General features: G+C 57.4%; 1 protein-coding gene across 1 annotated transcript; it reads left to right on the top strand.

Annotated features, from left to right (window-relative positions):
- The first annotated feature begins 1138 nt into the window (after positions 1-1138).
- On the top strand, positions 1139-18725 carry EFHD2 (EF-hand domain family member D2). Its single transcript, XM_066270379.1, has 4 exons — positions 1139-1520; positions 14891-15038; positions 16013-16147; positions 17079-18725. Exons 1-4 carry the CDS (start codon positions 1219-1221, stop codon positions 17208-17210), a joined length of 717 nt encoding a protein of 238 aa, XP_066126476.1. The 5' UTR covers positions 1139-1218; the 3' UTR covers positions 17211-18725.
- The last annotated feature ends 1396 nt before the right edge of the window (positions 18726-20121 follow it).

Raw genomic sequence — 20121 nt, 5'->3', positions numbered from 1 at the left:
TCTCAAATGTTTCTCTGCCTCCAGATCACTGAGTTTTAACCCCTGTATCTATCTTTTCTCTGGACCTTGACTCGTGGGAGGGAGTCCCTGCATAGCGGGTCTTCAGCATCCTCTTAACACAAAGCACAGTCCTCCTTCTAGATTAGTGATTTTCAAACTTTGTGAGAACTCTCCTGGGTGATTGTTGAAATGCAGAGTTCTGAGCCCTGCCCCAGAAATCAGTTTGGTCTGTCTGGATTGAAACCTGGGAGTCTGTATTATTCACCCCCACCCCTCCTCCTAACTGTGCCCCTCCTCCCACCGCGTGTTTCTTTTGCTGGAGGTCCGCACCTTTACAGTTTGAAGGTGACAGATCAAACCACAGAGAAAAAACCCATCCCATGAGCCTCTGGGGCCCTCACCGAAATAGTGACATCAAGATCACCCTGCAGGTTTCCCTAAAGCAGAGTCACAGGCGACAGCGTGGTCCAGCAGCTATTCTGCCAAGTCACCTATGTGATGTGCTGGGCCAAGGGGAGAGGACCGGCCTCTTGCTCCTCTCGCTTTTTCCCTGTCTCCGACACCCCTCAGAGCTGAGGCACAGCCCCACCTCCGTCGCAGCCGCTGGTCCATCCTTTTCCAAAAGATGAAGCCGCTTCCGCTGTGATTAAATCTAAACTCGGGTTCTGCTCACCCGGCCCACCTTCATACCCATGCGACCCTCATTGACTACGCCAGTGTGTAACGAGTCGTCTCCATGACAACGGACAGGGTGTTACGGACACAGGATTACGATTTTACAGCGTGGAGATTCCAGAGAAGGGGTTGGGGGCTGCGACCCCCGGCTCCCCCAATCCACACCCAAACTGCAGGGGAGGACCCCCTTTTCCTTCCCGCCCGTGTCCCGGGACTCCAGCCCGACCTCTCCCGCTCAGCTTGCGCAGTGGGAATGGAGACGAGGAATGGATTTTTACTGAGACTCCCTAGTCTTAAGGGGTGGATGGTGGCGGGATCGGCGCCAACAGCACGCTTGAGCGGGAGCGAATGACACCAAGTGCGCGCGGGCTGCGCAGGACCCGGAGCGGGGGCAGGGAGCGGGCGGGCCCCGAGGGGCGCAAGTCCCACCTTCGGGGGCGGTGCCTGGCGCGGGGAGTGTCAGGAAGAGGAAGAGCGCGGCCAGAGGCGGTGCGGGCGCGCGGCGAGCAGGGGCCGGGCCGAGCGAGCGCCGCGCGGGCCACCATGGCCACGGACGAGCTGGCCAACAAGCTGAGCCGTCGGCTGCAGATGGAGGGCGAGGGCGGCGCCGAGGCCCCGGAGCAGCCCGGCCTGAATGGGGCGGCGGCGGCCGGGGGGCAGGACGAGGCGGCTGAGGCACTGGGCAGCGCGGACGAGGAGCTGAGCGCCAAGCTGCTGCGGCGCGCCGACCTCAACCAGGGCATCGGCGAGCCCCAGTCTCCCAGCCGCCGCATCTTCAACCCCTACACCGAGTTCAAGGAGTTCTCCAGGAAGCAAATCAAGGACATGGAGAAGATGTTCAAGCAGTGAGTGCCTGCCTGACCCTGCCCCCACCCACCCCGCCGGTCGGCCTCCGACCCGGTACCCCCTACCCCGCGCCGCCCTGGAAGCCCTGCCACCAGCCCTGCTCCTCCGAACCCCGACTCACCAGGGCTGGGAACCCTGCGGCCCCTTCCAGACAATCGCGAGCTACGGAACCCTCCACCCCACTAGGCATATGGGTCAGGGGATCCCCGGGTCTTGGCTCGCGACCCCTCCGCTGGGTGACGCCGCCCCCAGTGCACCAGACGCGCGCGCACGGACTGGGGAACCCCGCGGCTCCTTCTAGATAATCACGAGTCCCAGCTAGCCTCCATCACCACCCCATACATGGGGCTGAACACTCCGGGATACTGGCCTAGGACCCTGCCCTGTTAGTGATGTTTCCCCCACCACCCCACACACAAATTGAGGACTCCCGTGGCCTCCCGTCCACCCCCAACAAGCAACTAGAATTCACATCCCCATGCCAACACGCACTGGTCACAAACACCCCTCAGAGCCTCAACAAAGGTGACCGTTCCCTATATTCCATGCCACACACGTCCCTTTACTTGGATGTCTCTTCATCCTCCTGCTTGTCTCGGATCCTCCTCCTTTCCCGGGGCAGTTCAGCGTCTGGTAGCAAACTATAGTCAAAGACCGGTCAGCCACTCCCACCCCTACCCCATCCACTCAGTTAGCCAGGAACCTGAACCTTGACCCTCAGGTGGGTCTCCCTAGGGGGGGACCCTTCTGTCCCTGCCCCACATTTTGCAGGTATGTGCAACGTCACCCTCAAATATCCCTTAAACGGTAGGCCACCTTTTCTCCCTGCACATTGTCCCTCCCTCCTCTTGCCCTCACCCCCACCACCCAGTAGCTTCTGTCCCGAAGGCCCCATCTCTCCTCAAGGCCTCCCTGGTGCCCCTCCTTGCTACTGTGTGCCCCTTCCCCACCCATGCAGGGTCCCCGATGCCCCACGCCTACCTGACTTTCCAGTTTCTCTCGCCCCTACATTGACTCCATATAATTCCATGCCCTGTGTTCTCAGAAGGTTGGACAGGCACCCCCAGGTGGAGGGGCTCAGCCCTTCTGCCAAAAAACACCTTTAATATCCCTGTTGAGGGACTAGCAGGGGTCGGGAACCTTCATGTATTACAATCCATTCATTTCCTACCGCTCATGTTCATGGTTGCGGGTGGCTGGAGCCAATCACAGCTGTCCTCCGGGACAACACCAAATTTTTATTGGATAATGTGTAAGGTACACAGGTTGTTGTATGGCTCTCATGGAATTTCATTTTAAAATATGTGGCGTTCATGGCTCTCTCAGCCAAAAAGGTTCCCAACCCCTGGACTAGAGAGAAAGGGCTCCAGGTCCTCTCTGTCCCATCCCTGGGTCGACAAGGTTGGGATGGAGATGGTCAGCCACAGTCCCCTCCAGCCATGTTTGGGGGAGGGGGGTGGAGGCGAGGATGGAGATGCACAGCCTTGCTTTCTTTGGTACCCTTCCCACTTCCTGTTGCCCTGTCGTCCTGCCCTTGGCTTCTAAAAGGGACACAGCCCAGGAGTACTGGTCATGAGTGGATCTGGGAGGAGGTGGAACTATCCTGAGAATGCTCTGGGACAAACAGCCTGGAGCCAAGGGCAGGGTGCTGCGCCCACCTGGCCCAGGGCAGGAGGTGGAGCAGGCTGATGCTGTGTGTCTCGGCCATAAGCAGCTGACTGTCCAGCCCTCAAGCAGCAGCCCAGGAAGGCGGTGTTTTGCAACCCTAGAGCTTGAGAAAGGCTCTTCCCACTTCTCGCACTTGCCGCAGCTGCTGCTTCTGCATTTGGCCCCGACCACACAGGGGAAGAGGTTTCTAGTTCCCAGACCTGGGTGACTGGGCGCCCCATACTTTTCCAGGGGCCAGCCTGGGGCGGGGGGAACTAGTCCTTGATTCCCTTCTGGGCCTCTGCACGCAAGTCCCAGGGCCCTGGGCTGCCTCTTTGACTCCAGGGTCTTGTTGGAAATTCTCCTAAAGTTTCTTCCCAGCCGAAGATTGGCACAGTCAGGAGAGCAGGATTTCCAGGAGGTGAAGACTTCCAAAAACCTGGCAGGAATAGACTGAAAGTTCCTTGAGCCCAGGGCTGATGGAGCTTCACTGTCCAGAACTTCCTTGTAGAGCCGCCTCGGGAGTGCAGATGAGATTACTCAGCGCAGCCAGGATCTCTGTATCAATAGCAGTACCAAGGCACTAAGGCGTTCATTCCTCCTCCCAGCCACCTCATGGCAGAACCATTGTCATTCCCATGACACAGTTGGGGAGCTTGGGCACAGACGTAACTGGCCAGGATCTGAACCCAGATCTGTGACTCCAGAACCCATGTATTTCCTTTCTGGGTTTCCAGTTACAGCCTTCTGCTTCCACATGGGAAAACATACTCCTCCGACACCCTCTTCTATGTTCCTGGGTGGTTTTCTGCCTTGTGGACCCACCCACCGCCAGCCCGCCCCTTGTCCCTAGAGCCCTCCTTCTCTTAGGCTTCCACACACCCCTACCCCCCGCCGCCGAAACCAAGACCCGAGCTGTTTGGGAGAGCCCAGACACCCCGCAGAGCGGGGACAGCTAGATTGCGAGGGGCCAGTGACTGGGGGGAATGGTCTAGGAGCGGCGCTGGCAGAACAGGCTCACTTTTTATCGAGGCTGTTTTTGGCGTCAGTTTGACGAGTATTTTAGTGAAGACTTGGGGGAGTTGGACCCACGCAAGCCCCCTCTTGGCACAACTACTGCTTGCTGCTGGGGTGGTGGGAGGGGTGAGGGGCAGGAAGGGGCCAGGGAGCTGGACTTCTAGGGAAGGAAGTGCTGCCCGCCAGGGGCCCTGGCTTGAATGGAAAGCTGCAGATTTTGTATTCAAAGAAACAAGGCTTCACTGTGCCAGCCAAGCCCAGCCCCGCCGAGTCCGGCTGTGAACAGCCAACAGACAGGCTCTCGGGGAGGACAAAACCCCCGTTCTGCTTCTGCTGTCTGAGTGGGGCTGCAACCCCCTGGGTCCCAGCAGAGCCCGAGGACCACAGCCAGGGCTTTACTGCAAGACTTCCACTCTGGTGTCCAGCTCTCCTGGCAGGAAGGAGGGAGTCCGGCCCTCCTGGGCAGCCATCCACCAGAGCCCAGTGCAGAAGATAGGGGCTCAGGGGGAGCTGGGACCCTGGCTTTCCTTGGAGGGCCAGGAGCCTGGGGTATCAGTCCTCTGTTCCTGGGTTACCTAGGCTGCCTGCCCTCCCTGGACCTCAGTCTTCCCCTCTGTAAAAGAAGCAGGCTCTATCTGATGATTCCCAGAGGTGATTCGGCAATGACCTTATTTCTGAGGGGTCCTGAACCCTTCTGGGCGGCAGAACTGCCTCCCGGGTCTTTCAGTCTGTCCATTCAGTGTTCACCTCAGCACACACTTCCTGAGGAGGGAGGTGGGGGGAGAGGAAAGGGGACAGAGGGAAGGTGGGCTGTCCGCCACCATCACTGACCTCATACCACAGTCATGCAGGTTCCAGCAGGGACAGCCCTTCTCCCCATTTTACAGAAAATGAAACTGAGACCCAGAAAGGTATAGTGATTTGCTTGGGGTTACAGGGAGGTGTTCAATGGCTGGGCCAGAGCATCCTTTGTCTGGACAGTGGGGATATAGTGAAGCTCAGAGGTGAGGCATGGTGCATGGACGCACCCCATCAGCGGAGCCCGGACAATCAGTCCTCCCTCCCTGTGCGGCCCCAGGCTGCGTCCGCCAGCTCTAATCCATTCCCTTCCCACCTCTCTCTGCCCGTCCATCTGTGGCTGTCTCTAGAACCCTCTGGACAAACGGGGAATGGTATGGACCCAGAGAGCGTCAAGGGGGCCCCTCTGGGCTGGCGACAGCCTGCGTGGGACTCTGCAGGGTTCTGTAAGCCGAGACCTGCCAGAGACGTAGGCAGCCCTGTAATTCTGAACCTGCCGTGGAATCTGAGGAAGTTGTCCTAGTTCCCTGCCTGGCCCAGCCCATCCCCAGACACCGCATCTCATGACCCCTTGCGTCAGAGAGACAGGCTGCCCTCTCCTGCTGGGCCCCTGCCCTTCCCGCCCTGCCCTCCTCCTCTTCACCTGCGCAGGCCCTTGCTGCTTCCAGCACCTCCCAAAGCTTCCTTCCTGGAAGGCTGTGTGGTGCAGTGGTTAACAGCGGGGCCTTTTGACTGGACTCTGTGGCCCTGGGTTTGAATCCCAGCTCCGGGTCCTGGAGCAGTTTCTGAGCCTCAGTTCCTGCCCCTTAGAACAGGGAGAATAATAGCACCCACCTCACAGGGTTGTCATGTGGAATTTAACCCAATGCTTGGCACAAAGTAAGCACTTACTAAGTTTCTCTCACCATCATCCCCGGTCCTAGCACTGGTTGTCTGGACTGTCACCAGGGTAGCTACACAAAAGCCACTGGCTGCCTCCACTTACCCCCCCAGGAAGCTGCTGGGCTGGCAGCCACCCTCTTGCTTTGGGCCAGAGTGACAGGAACCCAACATGAGTACCCTTTTCTCCTGCTGAACAGACGCTCTGATTGACAGCTACAATACGGCTTTGATAAATAACAAAACCGGGGACGGGAATTCATTATCACTTCATTATGTGGAAGGCAGGTGGCAGGAGAAAAGGAAAAGCAAACAGCAGCATAGAAGGGGGGCTCCAGCGCCCCACCGCCACTGCCCAGCTGGGTGGCCCTGCGCAGGGCCCTCAGCGGCTCTCGGAGCCTCGGTTTCCCCTGGGGGCTAAGGAATCTACCAGGTAATGTTCTGAGGATTAAGTTTTTAAAGTCCTGCCTGACCAGGCTGTGGCACAGTGGGTAGAGCGTTGTCCTGGGATGCTGAGGAGACCAGGTTCGAAAATCTGAGATCACTGGCCTGAGCGTGGGGTCACCAGCTTGAGCATGGGATCATAGGCATGACCCCATGGTCGCTGGCTTGAGCAAGGCGTCACTGACTTGGCTGGACCCCCCCCCCTTCAAGGCACATATGAGAAAGCAATCAATGAGCAACTAAGGTGCCACAACTATGAATTGATACTTCTCATCTCTCTCCCTTCCTGTCTGTCTGTCCTTGTCTCTCCCTCCATCTCTCTCTCAAAAAAATTTTTTTTAAGTCCTGAGCCTTTGTAGAGTGAGTCCACCATTGGGTCCGGTCTGTGGGCTTTCAGGAACAGGGGTGATAGTTCTGAAAAACCTCAAGTTTACACCTTTGATCATTCATCCAGTTAGATCAGGGGTCTCAAACTCGCGGCCCGCCGAACAATTTTGTGCAGCCCGCAGACTAATCCATGAAGTTCAAAATATTTTGGATAAAATTAAGTAAGCCTAGGGGCCTACTTGTATTTTTCATTTCTCTAGCATCCTAGCTAGATATTAGCTTAGTTAACAGCAGTCGTGATGCGAACTACAGTTTCTGGTCGTTTTGTGACACTGAGTAAACTGCATGTACGATTGTGCTTGTTGTACTGGTTTTTTTTTGTTTTCAACTGCAGTGAGAAAAGTGTTGCGTAACAGTTGCCTTTTGTAGACCTAGTGCGGCCCGCGGAAGGCTGTGATCTTGCTCTGCGGCCCACATGCTGAGTTGAGTTTGAGACCCCTGAGTTAGATAGTTCATTAAGTTCCTGCTGTGTTCAAGTCTCAGAAAAAACTCAGAGAAGAATGAGGTTCCTGCCCTCAAGAAGCTTGAAGTCTCAGAGAGCAGCAATATATAGGGAGGGGCCTTCAGGGGAGAGAGGATGGATGGGCCCATTTCTTTATTTCCATCAGGAGGACTACAGGTTCTCATGAGGATTGCCGGGGTGGTGGGCTCTCCGCAGCCTGCCCCCTGCCTCCACGCCCTCTCCCTGTTCGGTGGAGCCTATGTGTATTGTTTCAGAAATTGAATTTAATCTCACAGTGAGGTGAGCTCTATCATTATCCCCATTTGCCTGATGAGGAAATTGAGGCTCAAAGAGCTATCAGGATTAGAACCAGGTCTGCCTCCACGGAGCTCCGGAGGTCAAGGGAGGGCTGTGTTTATGGTTGGGGACAGGGCACTGCCGGCTCACAGGGACACCCTCTGGGGGGTGCAGAGGTTGGGAGCTCCCAGCAACACCCAAGAGCTGGGCTTTCCGGGGACAGAGGATTTCCAGCCTCAGAGCTCATCCTCTGCCTGTCCTCCTTCCCTTCTGATTCTGAGTCACCTTCCTCTCCCCACCCCCAGGGACTTTTGGTTTGCACAGTCCCTCCTGCCTTCTCTCCTCCCTGCCCTCTGGGCCCAAGGCCTGGCTTCAGCTCAAAGAGTCCAGGCCCTGGAAGGCCAGGCCCTGCTGCTTTAGGGCGAGGACAAAGGCCTCTTCTGCAAGGGGAGCCCCACCCACAGAGGAGGGAGTCACTCTGCCACCTCAGCAGGGACAGTCCCCACACCCTGCCTCAGCTGCTTTCCCCTGACTGCCCAGCAGCCTCCTCCTTGGCTGACTTCTGCTCTTCAAGGACGGCACAGAAGAGCCGTCCGTGCCAGAGAGGTGCAGCCAGCCGGAGCCGGGCCCCAGGTTCCTGGCTGATGGAGACCGGCTCCAGCCCTTCCCAGCACTCAGCCTGGATCTGATCGAAAGGGCCGCTCCATTCCAGGCACTTGATCTGTCTATCCTTTCTCAACATCCTGGGAGATTATCGTCACCCATTTCACAGATAAGCAGACTGGGTCTCAGGGAGCTTTACGTGACTTGTCCGAAGAAGCCACACAGCTAGCAAGAAGCTGAGACAGGATTTGAAATGGGGTCTGCCTGACTCCAAGTCCCTTACTCCTGTGAGACCCCAATAGAGTGGCACCTGCATCACCCTGGTACCGGTAGAAATGCAGGTGCCCGGGCTCCACCGCAGACTGACTGAGTCAGAATTTGCACTTTAACAAGCTCTACCAGGTATGCACATTGTTAAGAACAGAGAGGGAAGAAGGAGGCAGTGCAGGGTGAGCTGGTGGGAAACCCACTGCTGATGCTAGGGGTGGGGTGGGGTGCCCCTCCCGGGCCAGCGTGAAGGAGTTGAACCCTAGCTTCGGATGTCCCCAGACCCTGACAGCCCCCAGCAGATTGCCATCGGCCGGTGGGGTCTCTCACTTGATCCTCAGAGCAACACGTGTGCGCGCGCACGCATGCCCACAGCCCTTGGCTGATGCAGGGCAACAGGTCGAGTTTCAGATTCTGCAGATAGGACCAGAGGAAGTGGGGAGCTGCTGGGCTTTCCCCACATGAGTCAGGCAGTCTCGGTTGGGGGTGTGCAGGGACGGATGGGCATTGCCAAGCAGTCGTCACCCAGCATGTGGGCATTCACTTGCGTGGGAGGCAGGCAGGGCCAAGCTGGCTGTAACAGCTAGCACGGCCAGAATTTTTCTGTCTTCCAGAATATTCCTGCCCCAAGGGGCCTGCCTTCCCATTTTGCAGAACAAAGAGTCAAGGCCGAGCAGCTACTGGGGCCTCTCCAGACAGGCTAGGGGACGACCAGGTCTGTGACAGCTGAGACCAATGCCAGGGAGGCCTGAGGGGCTCCTTGGTCCATGCACGGCACCCTCCCCAGCTGTCTGCCCCCTGACGACTCCCATGGGCAGAGGGGCCATCAGAAAGGCCTAGGATAGGACTCAGAAGAGACAGAATGGGTGTCCCCTGTGCTCCCAAACTACTGCTCCTTCCCTCCCCTTGTGCCGTGGCTGTGATGACTCCTTGTTCTGCCCTCGGACTGGGCAGCACAGTCCCTCCAGCGGGGAGGGCCATGCGTGAGGCTCAACTTCCTCCTGGACAGCTCCAGAGCCCGAATGGGCTGCCTGAGGGGCAGGAGGCAGTGAGCCTCCCACCCTCAGTGGTGTGGAAGACACCAAGCAGGAAAACCATATTTGGAATCTGACCCTCACAATGGCTACATGAGGTGGCCTCTGTTATCCCTGTTTCCCCAGCCTGAGGTTTTCTGCTGCAGAGTCTGTAGGCATCAGGACAAAGCAGAGTAGTTAAAAGTGTGTGTTTTTCGGCCTAGCGTGCGGAGGACCCGGGTTCGATTCCTGGCCAGGGCACACAGGAGAAGCGCCCATTTGCTTCTCCACCCCTCCGCCGTGCTTTCCTCTCTGTCTCTCTCTTCCCCTCCCGCAGCCAAGGCTCCATTGGAGCAAAGATGGCCCGGGCGCTGGGGATGGCTCTGTGGCCTCTGCCCCAGGCGCTAGAGTGGTTCTGGTTGCAACATGGCGATGCCCAGGATGGGCAGATTATCGCCCCCTGGTGGGCAGAGCGTCGCCCCTGGTGGGCGTGCCGGGTGGATCCCGGTCGGGCGCATGCGGGAGTCTGTCTGACTGTCTCTCCCCATTTCCAGCTTCAGAAAAAATGGAAAAAAAAAAAAAAAAGTGTGTGTTTTCGTGAGGCCTGGGTTCGGATTCCAGCGGTGTCTGTGTCCCCTGCGGCCTCGGCCAAGTCCCCTCCTCCCTGAGTCTCAGCCTCCTCCTCTGTGTTACAGGGTATTTGTGCCTGCTTCACAGAGTCTCTGCGAGGACCTGTGCGGAACGCTTGCACAGCGCCTGGCACGTAGTGGGGCGCGGCAGAGAGCAGGCACTAATGACATGAAATGGGGAGAATGCCGTGTGCTGCAGAAGCCACCACTGCCCGCCTGCCTGCCAGTGACTCCTGCTTATCAGGACCGGCTGCAGGAGGAGCCGCCAGCTGGTGGGACCTGCTCTCCCCAAAGGGCAAGGTCTGCCCGGGTGGTGGCCAGCTGCTCCACTTTCAAGGACAAATGGGAGGGGATTTTGTCACCAGCATCCGGGCCAGCAGCTGCCAAACTCTCCCTGTTGAGAACTATTCAGGGGGAGGAGGGGAGGAATGTGGGCGCGGTGCCAGGGGCAGCCATCTCCCTCCAGTGCTGGAGAAAAGTGCTGAGCTCCCAGCCCCAGAGCTTTGCTGCCGGTCCCACTGCATGGGATCGGCCCTCCCAGGCAGGCCCCAGGCCAGGCTGTCAGCCCAGCCTCCCCTAGGCCTGCGCGTTTGGGAACGCAGGACCCTCCATGGGACCCGAAACAAGAAGGAGGCAGGCAGGCACGGAGGAAAGAGTTTGCAATCTTGCGGTCTGCCAACTTTGTGACCCTGAGCTGGTTGCTGCCCACGCTGGGCCCCAGTGTCCCCACATAACATGAAGGGCGTGGACCAGGCTATCCGGGGGGCTCTCCTGAGCCAGCTCTTTCTCTGGAGCCGCTGAGCCACCTGCAGCCTCAGTTCCAGCTCAGGGAGAGGGCTGTTGGATGGGAGGGACCCCCCAGCCAGGGATATGCTGCTTCCGGCCGTCTTAGAACATCCTTCTCTCCTGCGTTGCCAGTCGTCCACCTGCTGGCAGCATAGTGACAGTCTCCCTCTTTGTCACTTCCCTCCCTGTCAGAGGAGGGACAGGAGCGTAATCTAGGGTCAGGGCTCCTCTTTCCCTCTGCCTGGCAGGAGAGCCGAAGGTTCTGTCCTGCTGTCTGTCCACCTCCCCCAAGTGACAGGGACTTTTTGAGTCAGGCTAATGGGGGAAGCAGTGGGACCTTCAGAGGAGGGTGACGTGCCAGAGGGACCTCTGGGACATCTTGTCCTCCCCCGGCCTCCCAGCCAGTCTACAACAGGCGTGTCCACCTAGCCATGCACCATCAGGACTGGTGCCCAGAGAAGAAGCCGCTGTATTCTTTATTATTCTTATTGTCACCATTATGTGCAACGTACTTAATAGAATTGGACACACAAAAAGTTCTCAGTAGCCATTGTTATAATGAATTTAGCAGCTTTTTTGTGTGTGTGGCAGAGACAGAGAGAGTCAGAGAGAGGGACAGACAGACAGCAAGGGAGAAAGATGAGAAACATCAATTCTTTGCGGTTCCTTAGTTGTTCATTCATTGCTTTCTCATATGTGCCTTGACCAGGGGGCTACATCAGACTGACCCCTTGCTCGAGCCAGCAACCTTGGGCTCAAGCTGGCGACCTCAGGGTCTCGAACCCGGATCTTCCGCGTCCCAGTCCAATGCTCTATTCACTGCACCACCGCCTGGTCAGGCTGAAATTAGCGGCTTTTAAACACCTACTATGTACTAGGTATTTTATATCTGTAATCTCACCTAATCTTTGATTTTAAAGGTCTATATTAACGATTCTTTTTATTTCATTATTATATTTCGTGTGTATTAAGTGCTCACTGTGGACCAGGATCTGTGGTAAGGATCGCTTTGAAACCTTTTCTTAATCCTGAGACGGTTCTTTGATATCCACAATGTAAATGAGAGGATTAAAGTTTGGGGGGGGACAGGTGATTTGACCAAGGTCACCTAGCCGGCAGATAGCAGATCTGAGGTTTGGACCCAGGTCAGTCTTAGCAGAGTTGATGTGAGCACAAACCTTCAAGGTCATCATCTTCAGGTTAACTCTGATACCTGGCTGACCCAGCGGTCCAGAGCCCAGGGCACATGGTGGAGGCCCATTCCCCAGAGGTCTTATGGGATCAGCCTTCTCCAGTGTCACCTCTGGGGGCCCAAGTTCCACCGGAGCACCTGGCCTCTCCCTGGCCTCCGTCACCCCCCCTCCTGGTTATTGATCCACTGGCACTGTGGCCAGCCCCTGCATTGCCCCCCTGGGGGCTGGAACCTGCCCAGGATGGGGCCCAAACCCAGTAATCGATCAACCCGTGATAGATGCCGGTGGCGGTTCAAGCTGAGGTTTTAGGCTGCAGCCCAGCCAGGCCCGGGAGCTGCCAGAGATCAAGAAACCCAGAGGCCAAGTTGCCATCCAAGTTCGGGCTCTTTATCTACACTTCCTCTGAAACTGAGCTGCCCCCGGCTGTGGGAGAAGCCCGGCCATGGCCCTGTGAGCAGGAAATAAAGCTGGGCTCGGGAGAGGGCGGGGCAGCGGAGAGAGTGGAGTGTGGGAACCACAGAGATGGGGGTTTGAATCCCTGCCCTGCGGGTATCGGGCCAGTGCTGTCGCCCCTACGATCCTGGCTCCCTCCTCAGTCACATGGGGACAGACGACTGACCTGCCAGGGCTGCTGAGTGCAGAGGTTGTAAAGAGGAGATGCCCGCATTGAGTGGCAGGAGCTCACTTATTACAGTGACGGCAGCTGCCGTTTCTGGAGCCGGCCCCGTGTGCCAGGCACGGTGCTAAGCGCCCGGCCTGTGGGAAGTGAGTCCTCACAGTGTCCCTGGGAGAGTCATTGTTGTGCCCCGGGTCTCAGCCTTGGCTGGAGGCTCCAATGGCACAGGCCACTCCAGTAGCACAGGCCCAGGCAATCTGCTCCTGCCCTGACGTGCTGCCACGGACCTTCCTTGGAGCCCAAGTTCAGAAAGTGGTAGGACCTTTGTTTTCCTGAGGGGCCCCGAGGAAGGGAGTCCCTGTGACTTGCCCCAAGAAAAACTGTCCCTCTCCAGGCTGCGCTCTCCACAGGGCCACTCCAGCACCTGTCGCTGAGGGTCAGGCAGCCGCCCCCCAGTCTCTGATCCACTGGCAAAGAGGCTCCAAAGATGACAGGAGGGGCCTCAGCCTTGCCCCCTACACCCCCACTCCACCCACAGGGCTCCTCCAGCTCTAAGTAGAGCCTGGACTCTGTGATCATAGCCCTGCCTGACCCTCTATCGCATTCTCTCACATCTGCCTCTGGCCCAGCCATGGCCGCTGCCCACGAGAACCTCTGGCCCAGCTGCCCCCACTCCGGCCCTCTCCCATGGTGGAGAAGAAAGCCTTGGCATCCTGTGTTCCCTGCAGGGCTCCCAGAGACCTGTCTTCCCTTTGCTGCCACATTGCCAACCACTGACTCACTGTTCGTGAACTATTTATACCGGTCGCACAAATGCTCCACTCAGCCCCTCAGGCAGACGTCTCTGTTCTGCTGGCAGCCCCAGGACATGTAGAGGGGGGTGGGCACAGAGCAAATTGTGAGCCTGACAGACGTGGAAGGGTAGAGCCCAGCTCCCTCCTTTACAGCTGTGTGGCCTTGGGCAGGTCACTGAACCTCTCTGAGCCTCCAGTGTAAAATAAGGTTCTTTTGAGGATTAAGTAAAATTATGTGAAGTTCCCTGCACAATGACGGATCTCAAAAAGTGGTTGCTGGCCCTGGCTGCCTAGCTCTGTTGGTTAGAGCATTGTCCCAATGTGCCAAAGTTGTGGGTTCGATCCCTGGTCAGGGCACATACAAGAATCAACCAATGAATGCATAAATCAGTGGAACAACAAACTGACGTTTCTCTCACCTTTCCTTTCTCTCTAAAACCAAAAAAGGAGGGGGGAGGGTAACAACTAGAGAAGGGGACTGGGGGCTCTGAAGAGGGCAGAGGAATGGGTTGTGTGCAAACAGGAACTTGCAGTCACCCAGACATAGGTTTCTGGAACTCAGCCCCTCTGCCACACTTCTGTCACCAGCCAGCTTGAGGCCCTGGGGACTGCACAGGGTTTCTGTAGGCCGAGGAGGCCCACTTTTCCAGCAGGCAGGTGTTTGCCTAGCCTGATAAGACAGCCCGCTGGTCTGTGCGGACACCACACCCGCCCTCCATGGAGCTGGGTGCCCTGGACACTGGCTGCACCTCCCTCGCCAGGGGACAGGGTCTGGGGGCCAGCTCTGACCCAAGCTCTTGTCACCAGGAGGCCAGTTGAGAAAGATGTTTAGACCCTACTCCCACACACCGCATTCCTGTCTCTGCCAGGCCGTGGGTGGCAGAAAAGAAGCCTGAAATGTACAGGGCAGACACGGTCACCACCTGACCACCGTTCCAGCCACTCAGCCCTGTGCCCAGTGCTGGCTGCAGGCAGCCTGCACAGTGTGTTCCCTGGTCATGCCCAGCGCCTCCAGGATAACTAGAAGTGGACCTCCCTTTGTGACCTCTGGCCCTGCCCTGGGACACATGGTACCTTCTGCCTCCATCCTGGGTGGGGGCAGGGAGTAGGGGAGAGAAGGGGCCAAGATGTACCCGTGGAGTACCCGTGGAGATGCTGCTAAGCCAGCTGGTCCTGAAAATAAATGGTCAGGGAGTACTAATGTCACAGCCCACCCCCCAGGGTATTGGGACTTTCCCTCCCTGCTTGTTCAGGTCCCATTTAGTACAGGGAGGCTAGGGTTTCAGCTTCCTTGTGCGGCAGGCATGTCCAAAACAGAACTACTTAACATGGAGGCTAGCAGGCTATGTGGTGAGTTCCCCATCATCAGAGGTAACCAAGCATTTGTTGGGCTACAGATCCAGACTGTACCTAGGCTGAGGTCCCTTTCAGCTGTGACAGGATGACACGGTGGGAGGTGCCCTTTGAACCCTGGTAGTCTGGCTTGTGATTGGTCTAACTAGCTGGTCAAGTATAAGGTGTCGGGATGTCCTTAGGTCTCTCTTCTTGTGCCCACAGGTATGACGCCGGCCGGGATGGCTTCATTGACCTGATGGAGCTAAAACTCATGATGGAGAAACTTGGAGCTCCCCAGACCCACCTGGGCCTGAAAAACATGATCAAGGAGGTGGATGAGGATTTTGACAGCAAGCTCAGCTTCCGGGAGGTGAGACTGACCCCCTTTGTCTTTGAGTGACATTGCCCTTGAACACAGGGGAGGGGAGGTTCACCTTAAGTATGCAGGAGGGATATCTCCTTCCCACAGTGAGCACTTACTGAGTGGCTTCTTTATGTCTGACTCTGGGGAGGCTCTGGGTGTGTAAGGCCCTGTGCGCCCAGGGTCCTGGAGTGCCCAGTGGGGAAAGCCAGAGTTAAATGACACAATGCTGCCATTCAGGAGAAGAAGGGACAGGTGACATGTACCGTGGGTTTGAGACGAGCTGAGCCCAGTGGAACTCCACACTCTGGATCTTACTCAGCCCTGACTCAGAGATGGGATCCAGGGGCAAGCCCGTTCTGTGGAAGAGGAGCTGGGCTCACAGCCGGGGGCAGTGTCCTGGATGCCAGAAAGTATAGGGTTCAATGCCAGGGGGTGGCCCCTTGGGGGAGTCAGCTCAGGCCAGGCCTTGGGGAACTAGCAGGAAGCATAGGGGAGGCCGGGCGAGAGAAAGGCGCGGGCAGTGTGGAATAATGGTTTGGAGTCGGGACGTGGGTTCAGATCCTTCTGTCAGTTTCTGGTGCTTAGATTTGGGACAGGTTTTTGCCTTGTCCCTGAACCTTCGTTGTTCTGTGAAGTGGACACAGTCATGTACCTTTAGAACTCAGTAAATGGACGTTAGAGCAAATTAGTGTGGGGAACATTGGAAACAAAGATAAGAGGTGGGTTGAGGCCATGTCATTAAGACTCTCAATGGGAGCTGAGTGTGGACCCACAGGCTTGCCGTAGCCCCGGACCCTGGGAGGGCAGAAGCGGGATCCCCTGGTCTCCCATTGTACAGACGGGCAGACCAAGGCCCAGAGAGGGAGGGGAGAACCCGGCCCCGTGAGTGCACCTCCTTTTCCCCAGAGGAGGCCCGGCTGGGCCTGGGGACACTGAGCCGCTTCCCTCCCCTGATGCCCCTGCTTTTCTTCCTGCTGCAGTTCCTCCTGATTTTCCGCAAGGCGGCCGCGGGGGAGCTACAGGAGGACAGCGGGCTGCACGTGCTCGCCCGCCTCTCCGAGATCGACGTCTCCACAGAGGGCGTCAAGGGGGCCAAGAGCTTCTTTGAGGCCAAGGTGAGGAATAGAAGGAGGTGCAGAGCCCAGGGTGGGGTGCCCTGACCCTGGCTCAGGGACAGGGGTGGCCGGAGTATCATAGGACTGTGGGTCAGCTTGAGGGTCAGCTCGACAGGAGACAGGAGAGGAGAGCTGATGCCCAGGCTGAGCCAGGCAAGGCCCATGGCACTCCTGGCTTCTGTCCCCTCCCATCCAGCTGTGATCCTTTCCAGCTGCCCCCTTCTCTTCCTGCCCCCAAGGGCTGATATTTTTGAAGAGGGGACCAGGACCACTTGGAGCTGCCCCTGGCCACTAACTTGAAGGACTGGATCTTAAAGGGTAGGCCCAGAGACAGACACTGGCTCCTGGGGCCCCTTAGAGACACTAGCCCTGGCCGGCCCCAGCTTGGAGGAACAGTGGCGCCCCCCAGAGGCCATCTACATACACAGCACCCTCCCCTTTCATCACAAGCACTTGATGGAGGCAACAAGTGTGGTTCCTGGACCCTGCCCTCCTCGGGCCCCAGGGTACCTACCTTTCCATGTTTCTCCCTCTTCCCCTGTTAGCTGAGAACATTCCTTCCAGAGGCTGCCTTCCGCCTCCTGCAGGGTTTCTAGGGTTGAGTGGATGTGTCAGGGTTCAGCTGGGCACCCCCAGACAGGAAGCAGGCTAAGGATGCAACATCAGAAGCTCCCGCGTATAGGACCATGCTATGCAGCAGCCCCTGAACTTGTCTGATCTCTTCCACCAAATCCATCAGGTCAGAGTGATAGACAAGCTCTCAGTGGAGAAATTGAGGCTGTAAGAGGTGAATGTAGTTCCCGGTCCAGGGTTGAAGTTAGTGAGAGGGGGAGCAGTGTGGGCATTGCTGGGAGGACCCCAGAGGAAGCTCACATGGGGGCACGGAGACCCCTCCCACCCTCAGCCAGCTCCCTCTGCCCACACCCCCCAGGTCCAAGCCATCAATGTGTCCAGCCGCTTTGAGGAGGAGATCAAGGCGGAGCAGGAGGAGAGGAAGAAGCAGGCGGAGGAGATGAAGCAGCGGAAAGCGGCCTTCAAGGAGCTGCAGTCCACCTTCAAGTAGCAAGGGACTGTGGCCCGACCGCCTGGCCCCGGCCGGGAGCCCAGTCCGGCCGGCGAGCGTGGGTGAGGGCGGGCAGACTGGAGGCTGAGCCAGAATCCTCAGCTCCATCTGAAGGGACCATTCCTGAAAACCTGCAAATGTCTGTGAACACAGCCAGTTGAGAGCTCACAGAGGTGACCCAGCCTCTCCCCGCTGCCTGCCACTGTTCCTGAGGCCGCGACCCAGCACTGGCTCCTGCCTGGCCCAGCCCCCCCTGGTGTCCCGGGGTGCTGTCCCCTGCCTGCTCCAACGCTGCTCTCTGCCCGCGAGCCTGCCCTCCATATACCCCTCTCTCCTCCTTGTGCCTCCCCGTCACCTCCTCCCCGTGCCCAGAGGCCACCCGCCCGTAACCCACAAGCTGCTCTGCCCCTTCCTAGACTGGGGGGGTGACAGATAGCAAGAATTGCGGCTGGCTCCATAGTGGGACCTCAGGAGCTGATCAGAGGTACAAGGGGGCCCTACCCCCTGCACCTGTTTCTCCAGCCCCGCCTCCTCCCTGCCGGAGTATGTGGGGGGGGGGCAGAGGAATGGCTTCTATTTCTGTGAAGGGACCCAGGCCCCTGGCACCCCACCCACGCAACCCCCGCGTTCTGGGGCCCAGCCAGACAGGGTGAGGGGACAGCTGTGTCAATCTACCTCACGGGTCCACATTCTCCCGGCCACGGCAGGGAAGGCTCTGGGGGCAGAAACACCATTTCCTAGTCCCGCAGGGACAGCCTGAGGGTCCCAAGGGCTCTGGAGAGCGGTGTAGGGAGGAGGGACTGGCCCCTCGTGGGGATGGACACCAGCGACATCTCCATTCTCCAGGAGACGTCCAAGAAGTGCTTTAAAGAGGTTTGCATGGACCAGACAGTGGGGAGCAGGGGGCCTCGCTCAGCCCTTTCACACCATCCTTCCCCAGAGTGACATTGACCACCTTGTCACCAGCGATGGGACCTATCCTGTCACACCCACCCCCTGAGGAAGCATGGGGACCCCAGCCCTCCCTGTGCCACCAGCCCGGGCCCACGCAGCTCCCATGTGCTTGCTCACGTGTGTGCGTGTCTGTGTGTGTGTGTCGCTGTGTCGTGAACCTGTGCCTGTCCTCCAGTCCAAACACGTGAACGGCCGTTGAGGTCACAGTTATGCAACTTCCGGTGTGTCGTGACAACATCACTGCTTTTTAAACTCGATAACTCTTTATTTTTAGTAAAACGCCCCAAGAGTCTACGAAACTCCCGTCGGACTTGCAGAGGTTTTATTTTTTTGGCTTAAAACCTGCAGAAATTAGGAGGTACTGACCCCGGCGCGGCAGCCTTGGCCCTGGGTTGCGTTTGCCTTAGCGGATGTGTTTATACAGATGAATATAAAAAGTTCTTTTTCTTTGGGCTTTATTGCTTTTCTTTTTTTTTCCTTCCTCTCCCACCCCCCAGAAAAGCTACTTCTTCATTCGGTGGTACAATTATTTTTTTTAACTAAAATAAGATAAAAATTCTATATTCTTATGTATGTGTGGTTCTTGGTTGGTGAGGACGGAGGAGATGGAGAAGGGGGAAGAGGGTGGTCCCCTGGGTGCTAGGGCACATTTGCTCAGTTGGTTCCCATGTCGCATCAGAAGCCAGGAAGAGGGGACTGCCTAACAGGAGAGATTGAGTTTGGTGTCCACCCACTATCACCGGACATTAGTCTTAAGTATTTTATATATATTTATTTGTATATATTAATTCATTTAACCCTCACCACCAGCCCATGACAGGGATGCTATTTCTTTCCCAGATAAGAACAGAGAAACCCAGGAAGTCTCCTGGCAGCACACAGGTAAGCGGGCTGGCGGGATGCAGGCCAGGGCCGCTGAGCCCCTAGCCTGTTCAGCGGGGGCACACGTGTCCGCAGGTGCGCAGCATGGTGGCTGGACGTGGCACCAAAACCATGTAGGTTCTGGGTTGATGTGCTCTAGAGCCCACACAAACACACACAAGACCCACGCACAGAGGGATGCCCCAAGCTTTCCCCACCACACACACAGGATGGGATGGGGGGTTGGGGAGTGGAGAAGGAGCCAAAGTATTCCCTGTATGGCTTTGGACAGATCACTATCCCACTGGGTCTCAGTCTCCCCACCTAGTCAATGTGAGGCTAAGCTAGGCTAGGGGTCCCAAGGCCTTCCCAGCCCTGTGTTTTCCAGGTAGAACACCGGGCTCTCCCAGGTGCCACCTAGGGTCTCTGGATTTGGGGTTTAGGCTGTGGATTACTGCCCCCAGGCGGACGTGGCTGGTACTACGGCAGCCAGGAATCCCTCCGCCTGGGCTAAGGTCCTTAACAGCTGTTGGCCTGGGACAGCTGTGTCCTTGAAATGTATTTCCTCGGGAATGGCACCCCCCACATGCCACCTGATGCCTGAGATGCAATCCCAGTTAACACAGCATGTTAGTTTAAGCATTGCCTTTCAATGGCCTTCCCAAGGGAAGAACATCAGATCCCTAACATCCTAGTGAAAAGGGACTTAGAACAGAGCAATAGAGGATACTGACAGGAAAGGGCTAAAATTCAAGTCCACATGCCCTGCCCAGCTGGCCCGGCGATGGTGTGGGCCTCGAGCCCTGGGGAGGTGAGAGACAGGGGCCAGCTGTCCCAACGGGTCTCAGCTGGGAGGGGGCTCTCGGCCTCTGCCTGCACAAGAGCCCCCTGACTCTGCAGGGGCAGATGGCACACAGGTTGAGGAATGAGGAGGCCCGAGGTGATTGCGGGACCCACAATGAGAAGGCAGACAGCTCCTTAGAACCCTCCCCTGGTCCCGTCTTCTCAGTAAGCCTTCCCCCAATGAGGCCTGGCCCCCAAACCCGTCCCTCAGCCCCCAAACTCTCTCTGCACCTCCAGTACTCCCACTGGTTTT

This window comes from Saccopteryx bilineata, chromosome 3 (genome assembly GCF_036850765.1).
Source record: "Saccopteryx bilineata isolate mSacBil1 chromosome 3, mSacBil1_pri_phased_curated, whole genome shotgun sequence".
Taxonomy (NCBI): Eukaryota; Metazoa; Chordata; class Mammalia; order Chiroptera; family Emballonuridae; genus Saccopteryx; species Saccopteryx bilineata.
The sequence above is the reverse complement of the archived record's forward strand: the minus strand, read 5'-3'. Positions and strand labels throughout refer to the sequence as shown.